This window comes from Cibotium barometz, chromosome 18, assembly GCF_041138505.1.
Source record: "Cibotium barometz isolate CiBa-2024 chromosome 18, ASM4113850v1, whole genome shotgun sequence".
Lineage (NCBI taxonomy): Eukaryota > Viridiplantae > Streptophyta > Polypodiopsida > Cyatheales > Cibotiaceae > Cibotium > Cibotium barometz.
Genome location: NC_141063.1, coordinates 19,814,293 through 19,824,446, shown reverse-complemented (window position 1 = coordinate 19,824,446; position 10,154 = coordinate 19,814,293). Strand labels below are relative to the sequence as shown.

The following is a 10,154-nucleotide window of genomic DNA, read 5'->3' as shown; positions in this document are numbered from 1 at the left end:
GCCTCACTCTTGATATGTTTCCTTGTGAAGTTTTGTTATTTCGCTATTGCCCGAGGATGTACAGCAACGAGTGTTCCAGATTGATTCACTGGTCTCAACACTGTGCTAGTAGAGTCAGTTCCGTACCTCGATGTGCTGAACTGGTTTCGGGAGGTCCAGCTGGACGATGCCCGAGTATTTTTTTTGGCATATCATGAAAAGTGAGTTTGTCTCTCTCTCTCTCTCTCTCTCTCTCTCTCTCTCTCTCTCTCTCTCTCTCTCTCTCTCTCTCTCTCTCTCTCTTGCATGATGTTTATAGGAATCACCGTACACGAGTTATATAGTGCTTCCTTTGGATTGAAACTAATAGAATTCTATTGTGCAGTTCCCATTGGAGTCTTCTACTAGTCGACGTGCAAGAAAATGTCATTTACCTTGCAAATTCGACATCTGGTGTCCATGGAAATGTTTTGCTGTAAGTAGAAATCATTAAGATACATATTATTGTTTGAGTTAGAAGTCCGGATTGATCAGGATAATGATTGGTCTCTGTTTACAGTGGAGTCAGGAAACTAATGGCAGCTTACGAGAGCCTCAGCATGGACATCGACACCCTGGATCGATCGACCATCCGAAGGGTTAGTGTCCCCAAACAAGAAGATGGCTACAACTGTGGGTGGAGGGTTGCACTTAATGCAATGTTGCTGCTACGAAGCATTTTTCAGCTCCCTTCAGAGGATGTAAGCATTTTCAGCTCCCATACGCATTTGTGCTCTTGTTTATCTTCTTATATATTGTCATGTTGATCTTATTTATGCCTTGATGAATTGTGATGGCAGTTTCCATCAATGTCTCGCTACGTGGACCTAGACGTCCAAACGTTTAGGGAGGAAACGATTGCGAAATTGATCGAGGTCGCTGAAGTTATGCCTCCAGACGGGCCAGTGGACTTCATCCCGCCCAATCCACGACGGGGGATAGGCCCCCCTGAGCCTCTTACATGGGCTCCATACTTGGGAGAAGAGCCCTGGCTCCATCCTGAAGCCGATACCTATGGGTTCCAGTAATAAATAGTTTTTTCCTTCTTCCAACAAATGTACGTTTGTAAATATGCAGCTATACATGTATTGGAGAGAGAACATCAATTGTAAATACACTTATCATTTGAAAATCAGAGGATCAAATTTGCTACTGTGTTCCTTCACTGCTTGCTTTTTACTTTAAGCCTTTTTTGTGTACATAAAAATTCAATTGGGAAATTCTTGCCTTCATTACATTGTTTTAAACAATAAAGCATTACAAAAGCAATGTTCTGAATAGATAAGTTTATTGCATATGGAAAATACATTGTCACCGTATACATGGTCACATCATATATCTTCTAGTGCCTCCAATTCATGTGGGGCTGCAACATCTTTACAAATGATCTGATGCTCTCTTCTTTTACTTAGCTTCCGACCATCGAGCTTGAAGCAAAATTGATCTGGAGGATTCTGAATAGCTACTTCTAATTCCTTCCTAACATATTCGAGAGTCCAATTCTCTTCCACTTCCAATGTCAAAGATGGATGACCCTGTCGAATCATAACTATATCTATCAAGCAAGAGTGGCTGCCATCTCTTGTATCTTGGTCCATGCTTTCCCAGTTGTTGTTGATCCATCGCCACCTTCTATAAGTAAATGAAATGCACAGATGTTGCCTGGCAATATAGTATCTGATTCCAAAATATCATTAGGATAATTTTCCGAGTATAATCAAATAAGTGTTGTAACTGTTCACGAAAATACATTATAATGTTTTAACACTCACCGAAATGCAATGTCGGAGGTGTTCAATCGACATTCGATCAAATCATCTCCCTTTGATGATTTCACTCTCCAACCTTTGTCAAACAAATGATCAAGCCAGGCTTCATCTACATCTTTGCACACAAAAGTTGTTCTAGTTTTTCTCAATTGTTTACAATCAGAAAATAAATGAACAAAGCATGAAATTGGAACAAACAAACTTAAGTGCACATTTCTTGCACCAATGCTAGGCTTCATAGCACATTTAATATCATTAAACATTTTGGTCCTGTATGACTCGATCACTTCTGTGTCAAGCAATGGCCACTCAGGACTATCAAGTGCGGGCAACGGAATACGTTCCAACTTTCCATGTCGACTCGATTGAGTGGGCAAGGTATAAAATGAGTCATAGAAATATGTTCTACTTCTTGCGAGATCACTTGGTGCATGACCTTCATATTGAAGTTCCCCCACCTCACCATGTACGACATTCAAGAACCCCGTCAAGCATTGTGCAGGCTCCCACTCCTGAAGATTGGATGGGTACAAATCTGTGCAAGGCAGAAAAATGTATATCAATCACCTTATTTGCAACATTGAAATACAAAACACAAGCACTTACAATGTGGTCTGTGTCTTGGAAGTCCTTCCAATGGTCCCACGTTGATCTCTTTTTGCATGAATACATGCTGGATCAACACTTCTTTGACAGTTTTCCCTCTTGGTGCCATCTTAAAGTCAAGGATCCTTCCTTTCCAATGTTTGGCCAAGTCTTCAGATGCCTTTCCCTTCACTCGGTAGTGGCCTTGTTTTCCTGGCTGCATAGTGACCCAAGAGTACTTCCTGTATACTTGGGGAATCCATTCTTCGTTCTCGTCTTTTATGTTATACAACACAACAGATGAGATACTGCTCCTTGCTCGTTTCAGTCCACTTTCGGGTGCCATGATAGATTAACAGACGTATGAGAAAGAAGAAGTAGCAGAAAGTGGATGACTGGGCTAACCGCTTTTGTGGATCAAGGAGGGAGGATGAAATGAGGGATGGTGTGTTCTTTTGGGCGCCAAAGATGTTTCGAGATTCAAAAGTGGAACCAAGTTGAGAGAATAACCGGGAGAATCTGTATCTATCTATTCCAAGCATTCAAGCTTCATTAGTTCTAGGGGTGGTGGAAAGAATTTTTTAGTGCTCCACGTCTAACACAGGAATGTGGAAAACATTCTTTTATTGTGTTAGTTTCTGACAAAAAAACGGTTTTAAATATTTTAAGACAAGGTGATGGTTTTTTTTAATATTTCATGAAGATAAGAGTTTCTCCACGTTTTGGGTGGGTTTGTACAGAGGTCCCACCACCGGTGAATCTCGTTCGTAGATTACATGTCACTCAATCTATGTGTCTATTATTATATTATTGTTGAAACAGCCCTCTTTTGAGTCCAGAATTTTCCTAATGACACTTTCTCATTCAAAGTTCAGAACAATTAGTGATGATCTCATGCATGTACGATTGCAAGATGTGAAGAATGCATTTACTATAACTCAAGGTATTTGTGACAAAGTTGGTTTGAGTAGAGAATCCTATGCAGTGATCTACACACAAATGGATGCAGTTTTTGAGTTCGTGTTGCAAAACAAAAGGGTAACTCCACTGTCGTGTCCTTATGGTGTCAGAAAAGCAAGGTAACAATTAAATAACAATTTTCTTGAACTCATTGGTGAGCCTAAGCACATAGTTCACTCACATGTTTTCAAGAATTGTGCTAAAGAAGTGACCTTCGATCTGAATCCGAACAACAATTTTATCTTAGATGTGTGCAAATTGCAAGTTGCAATGGTGAAGGTCTATGATATGTATGTTCAAGAATGTGGTGGCACACTGAAATTTATACTAAAACTTGATGAGAGTGAAATTGTAAAGAATAAAAATATAGAACTTGAGTAAGTTTAACATTGATGAACAGGGGATTGGATCCTTCCATAAAGCCAAGTGATCCTCATTACTTCAATGTTCAATCTGAAAACAAAATCTGGTGGCTCGCAGCATTTGAGGTTCCAAAAGAGGATCCTAAAGATGTTTTTCAATCTAACAGAGATTCCTATCCAAAAAGTTTTCCTAGTTAGTCATTTAAGAAGCTTAGCTATCTGGTCGACCCAAGGCATTTGGTCCCTACTGTGCAAATCAGGGAAGCTTAGCTATCTGGTCGACCAAAGGCATGGAGCTCACACATTAGCAAGCTCGTTGTGGGTTTCAAAAGGCCACCTCGTATGGTGGTGGAATCCATGAAGTCAGTGCATTGAGGTAATTACTCATATGGTGGTATAGGAGAATTGCAATAAGGATAGAGGAGAAAGAAGCCAAAGCCGATAGAACACATTGAATTCATGAGGGAAATTAATACTTTGGATATTGAAAATTATAAATCAGTGACATTAAAATTTTTTAATTCGTTTCAATTTATGCTTCTCTATATTCACCCTCCCATGGATACTTTCAACCTTTCAAACTTTTAGACATTAAAAACATATATATAATAGAGCCAAATAAAAAAGGCCATACTCCAGAAGTGTCATTGTATTACATTAAAAAATAATTCTTTTACTACAAAGGATGGGAGTCTTCTACTGCTACTCTTGATCCTGCCAACTAGCATCCTCTGGTGTGTGAAGCTTTGCCCTCTTTGCAGACGGCTCAGCATCATCCTACAATCATTGAACTAGCGGAGCTCTCGGTCTTTTGAATATGAGAAGCTCCCTTTTGCCATATTCACTTAACATCTTGGGATCCCTGATCCCACATGTTAATCCATATGCAATGTAAGCTAAGTAATATTTGCTCCTTAGAGCATACACTCCGGGGCCCTGCTCAAAGGTTCGCACTGCTACCTGCTTCTCCAAAAGCATGATTTTGGAGAAGCAGTGTAAGCTAAGTAATATTTGCTCCTTAGAGCATACACTCCGGGGCCCTGCTCGAAGGTTCGCACTGCTACCTGCTTCTCCAAAAGCATGATTTTGTCTGCATTCCACCTGACGGGGTATCCCCCAAGACATCTAGATAATGTTTTGATTGCAAACAATGGGAATTTAGCTTTATCCTTTGAAAACTTTTTGTGGAAGATAATGACCTCTGGAAATTTAAGCCGGTTTATGTACTCTCCCAGCACTGAGTCCTTTCCGAGTCCTCCCATTTGTGATCCTAATGCACAAATGAGAAAATCATCGTCATAGACCAACAACTTCTACAAAACAAATTGTCCTTAAGCCAACAAAACAAATGCAATATGCAGCTTCATCATCATGATATTCAAAATTATTATAATCATACCTTCATTAACAAGTAAATCATTTGTCCATAAGTTGATTGATGACTCGACATATTAGACAGTTGAAGACTCCTCTTCCCTTTTTTCGGACTATTGAGTCTCTTGAAATTCCTCTTCAGTGGGAAGGTTGGCTTCATAGTGACGAACATCCTTATACATCATTGATAATATCTTAGCAGGAGTATCGTACTCACTATCCTTAACATTTGAATCCAGTAGAAGATACTTATCCACACTTGGATCGACAAAATCATCATCTTCTTTAAGATTCTATGCAATTATGGTGAGACAGTAATCCTCCCTGATGTTAAACAAAGCTTGAATATCTGTTAGGAGGACATACTAGTGGTCACCTATTAGAAACATAGGGAGGTCTGAGGTTGGAAAGTGCTCTGTTTCCTCTACCATAGCGGGCTCCTCGTCATCCAGATCTGTAAACAACTTGGGTGTCTTCTCTTATGAGGGCATCAATATCAAGCTGCTCACTAAGTTCCCTCTCCATGGCCAAGTTTATCTCCTCTGCAACCTCGTGAACCTCATCATCTTATGATCTTGAAGGTTCCTTTAACCTTTCCTCATCTCCTTCTATTAAACCTTTCTCATCCTCAAGCAGAAGATGCAAATAGAAAATAAACCCGTAGTGGAAAACCCGTAGTGGTAGTCAACAAGATGACATTTACATTTGTGTACTGGGCACTTACTGTGTGTCTTGTTCTTATCCCTCGGCACCTTTGAAATATCCGTATTCACCTCATCTCTTGAGGATATGGCAGAAATAAGATCATCCACATGCACATACTGAATATTGTCCAGGATGAATACATCATTCAAAGTTGTCCCCTGGTATTGCTGCTCTTTCTCTTGGATATATGTGTGGCCAGACAAGATTATACTCTCGATGGAGATATTGCAAGAAAACATACGTGAAATCTGAGGTTGGAGATGGTGCTGGCCGACTTTGTGAAGGAAATCTAACAATTTCTCATTGGGCATTTCTTCAAACCTAGTATCGGGTTCGACCTCAATCTCAAAAGGATACATCTACAAGCAGAAAAAGTTGGCAAAATGATTGTTAACTACACAACAACAATGAAAGAATAATGGAGATCTGTAGTTACAATGCAAACGTCATTACAAACGTGATTCACGGTGGATGTTGGCGAGTGAAGCTTGATATCGCTTTGTGTTAAACCAAAATATAAATGGTTCTATGTTGCACAAATATGCATCAGAAGTTAGCGATACTACAACTTTTCATTATTTACAACACAACTATGGGGGTTCTAAATTCAAGCTATACTCAGTTTGCATTGCTAAAATTTTAGCAACTACTATAACACAAAGATATGGAAAGGGTCCCATATTTAAGCTAAAAAGGCCTTCTATATTGCAAGTAAGTACAACGCGATTTATGTTGGACGTTGACGAGGAGAACCCTTATATCGCCTTGTGAAGGAAATCTAACAATTTCTCATTAGGCATTTCTTCAAACCCAGTATCGGGTGTGCGACCTCAATCTCAAAAGGATGCATCTACAAGCAGAAAAAAGTTGGCAAAATGATTGTTAACTACACAGCAAATGAAATAATAATGAAGATCTGTAGTTACAATGCAAACGTCATTACAACGTGATTCATGGTGGATGTTGGGAGTGAAGCTTGATATCGCTTTGTGCTGAACCAAAATATAAACGGTTCTATGTTGCACAAATATGCATCAGAAGTTAGCGATACTACAACTTTTCATTACAACACAACTATGGGGGTTCTAAATTCAAGTTATACTAAGTTTGCGTTGCTAAAATTTGAACAACCACACCACTATAACACAGAGATATGAAAAGGGTCCCATATTTGAGCTAAAAAGACCTTCTATATTGCAAGTAAGTACAACTCGATTTACGTTGGACGTTGACAAGGAGAACCCTGATATCGCGTTGTAATGACTTGCACTATACAAGGTCTAAATTGCACTAATATGTAATAAACGGGCCTCTAAAGCTCACGATACTCAATTTTTCAATGGATGGTTTCACATTGCACAAGCATGGAACGTAGCTGATCAGATGTAGGCTTCCATATTCGCGCTATAACGAGAGCGTATATTACAAGTCAATACAACACGATATAGGGTGGATGTTGGTGAGTGAAGCCTTTTATCGCGTTGTAATGAATTATAATATACTACGTCTATATTGCGCAAATATGTAGAAAACACTAAAAAGTGTCTTATAAAAATGAGTGTATGGGTCGGCGATCACCCATAGGGTTCTGAATTCGCAGTGTACTCTGACCTTGTATAACGCAAGTCATTACAACGCGATTTAGGGTGGAAGTTCTCGAGTAAATCCCTACTTCGCGTTGTAATGAAGCTCAAAGTCATTTCTACTAAAAACAAGAGTATAGGTTGGAGATCACCCATAGGGTTCCGAATTCATGCTATATTGACCTTGTATAACGCAAGTTAGTAAGTACAGCATGATTTAGGGTGATGTTCTCGAGTGAAGCCCTACATCGCGTTGTACACTGAAGCTCAAAATTATTTATCAATTATACATCATTTGCATAGGAAAAGAAGGAATGACGCTCACAATCATATGAAAATAAACATTTTTAAGACCGATACGACTTGAGAACTCAACTCACCTTAAAATTGCCTTAGGGTTGGAGATTGTCACGGATGACTGCTGGGAAGATCACGAGAATTTCCAACACCGATCACACCGTCAAAGAGGAGTAAGCAAGAGCGAGAAAATAGTTGCATAGAAAAAAAAAAGCCAAGAGTGTTTGAAACTCACGCTATAAATAATGCATGTGGGAGTGCGTGCATTATCCCACGGTCTTTACACGTGGTAGGATTTCATTGGCAGTCGCCCACATTCGTTCACACGAGTGATAGACATGTGTCACTCATGCATTTGATCATCATTGCATTCCACGTGCACTTAACCCCAACGTCATCATGTGGCGTCACATCTGCTTAAGGTGAGGCCCCTTATGTTAAACCCTAAATTATCAAATTAAGCATTAAGCTCTCCATAAATAGTAGCATCTTTTAATCAATTTTCGTCACCGTGATCTGCTCTCCGTCATCTACACCATCTCCATCACTTCATGGATGACATCCTGTTTGATGAGTAAGTGTCCATTTCTCAATACAATGTTTATTAACTTGCACCATGTTGTCTTCTTCCTTTTCTATGTGGACTCCCGAGACGAGCAAGTTTCTTTCATTGTAAAGTCAATATAATGCAATATATGGGGTTTTAATGTGTTGGAACTCTTACCCATCGTGTTGAATCCAAATAAGGTTGTAGTGCATTGAATCCAAATATGTTGTTGCGTTTCTTTGATTGTGAATGCAACACAACGCAATTTACTGGTTTGAATATGTTGTTTTTGCATATCGCATTGTATTTGAGCCAATTTTCTATGTTGAAGTTTGCTTCATTGTTGATTTAATATAACGCGATATGCAACATTCTATGTATTGGATGTCCTCTTATCGCATTGTAGTGAATTTTATCGAATACGTTTTTTTTGTTTGTCACTTGAGCCTATTTTGCATGTTGGAGTTCCTTTGATTGTGAATGCAGTACAACGCGATATGGGGGATTCAGTGTGTTGGAAGTCCTCTTATCGTGTTGTAGTGAGTTTTGTTAAAAAATTATCCTTATTGGTCCTTTGAGGTGATTTTACGTGCTAGAGTTCCTTTGATTGTGAATGTAGTACAATGCAATATGAGGAATTTAATGTGTTGGAAGTCCCCTTATCGTGTTGTAGTGAGTTTTGTTCAAAATTTGTCCTTATTGGTCCTTTGAGCCGATTTTATGTGTTTGAGTTTCCTTTAACACGAATTCAATACAACGCAATATGGGGGGCCAATGTGTTGGAACTCTTCCCATTACGTTATAGTCAATTTAATCTAAATTTTTTTCCTTGCTTTTTGGTTGAGCCTTTTTGACATGTTGTAGGTTCTTCAATTGTAAATGCCGTACAACGCGATGTTTGGGTTTGAGTGTGTTCGTTGTCTTCATATCGCATTGTAGTGATATTTATCCAAAATTTTCTTGGTTAGTCATTTGAGCCATCCGTCTATTTATTTATTTTTAGATGGCGCGGACAAAGAGGACACCGAGGCCTCCTCGTTTGTTTAAGGATCTTAAAATAGGGCAAAAAGCTCAAAAAGCTAGACCGGGGAAGAATATTTCTAGCCTTCCCTCAATGAGGACTCGAAGGTACGAGCAGCATACCTCCGTCTTACATGAACTACGAAAGGTGCCGAGGCACATGCAGTGCACCATTCCAAAGCTCCCATTCCAGTGCCTTGTCAGATCCATTTGTGAAAGGAACCGCTATGATGTGCATTGGCAAGGCTCAGCGTTGGGTTTCTTACATGAGGCTTCTGAGGATTGGCTCATTGAGCATTTCCAGGATAGCTACGTTCTAGCTGTCCATGCACACAGAGTAACAGTAATGTCAAAGGACATATACTCACTAGATATGACAAGATATGACAAGACCCTAGAGCTAGTAGGCCTCATTGACACAAGGATGAAAGATATCCTAGATATCCCCCCCTAAGGCAAAGATGTACTATTGTCACTGAAGAGACCCATTTGCGTGACACATGGCACAACGTACAAAAGACCAACAATGAAGCAGAAATAGGGAGGCTGATACATAGAGAATTGAAAGGGCAAGGAGAGGAGCTGAATTTCAAGAATTGCATAGTTCTAATGTGCAGGCTTTGAGGTATTTTCTGCCCTCCTTTGTTGTGAGGTTTCCGGTGCGAGACACTCCTCAATACTTTCCTTTCGAGGTGGAGGAGATTGGTGTGTTATGCAGAATGCACAAGGAGTTCAATGATAGAGTTATGCAAGCTATTTTCAGGTTTGTTATGTTCCATGCCCTAAACTTTAATTTAAAGTGTTATTATTTCTTGAAGTAATACGATGCTAATTATCTGTGCAGTCTAGTTTTATCATTCTTGGTACATTCACTGATATCACATACGTAATTTTTTGTATGTGTAGAATCTACGACTATCGGATTATATAGATT

General features: G+C 39.4%; 1 protein-coding gene across 1 annotated transcript; it reads left to right on the top strand.

Moving 5' to 3' along the window:
- The first annotated feature begins 9,203 nt into the window (after window positions 1-9,203).
- LOC147629043 (histone H3-like) lies at window positions 9,204-9,674 on the top strand. The gene has a single exon (XM_086812857.1). It carries the CDS (start codon window positions 9,204-9,206, stop codon window positions 9,672-9,674), a length of 471 nt encoding a protein of 156 aa, XP_086668983.1.
- Window positions 9,675-10,154: the final 480 nt, after the last annotated feature.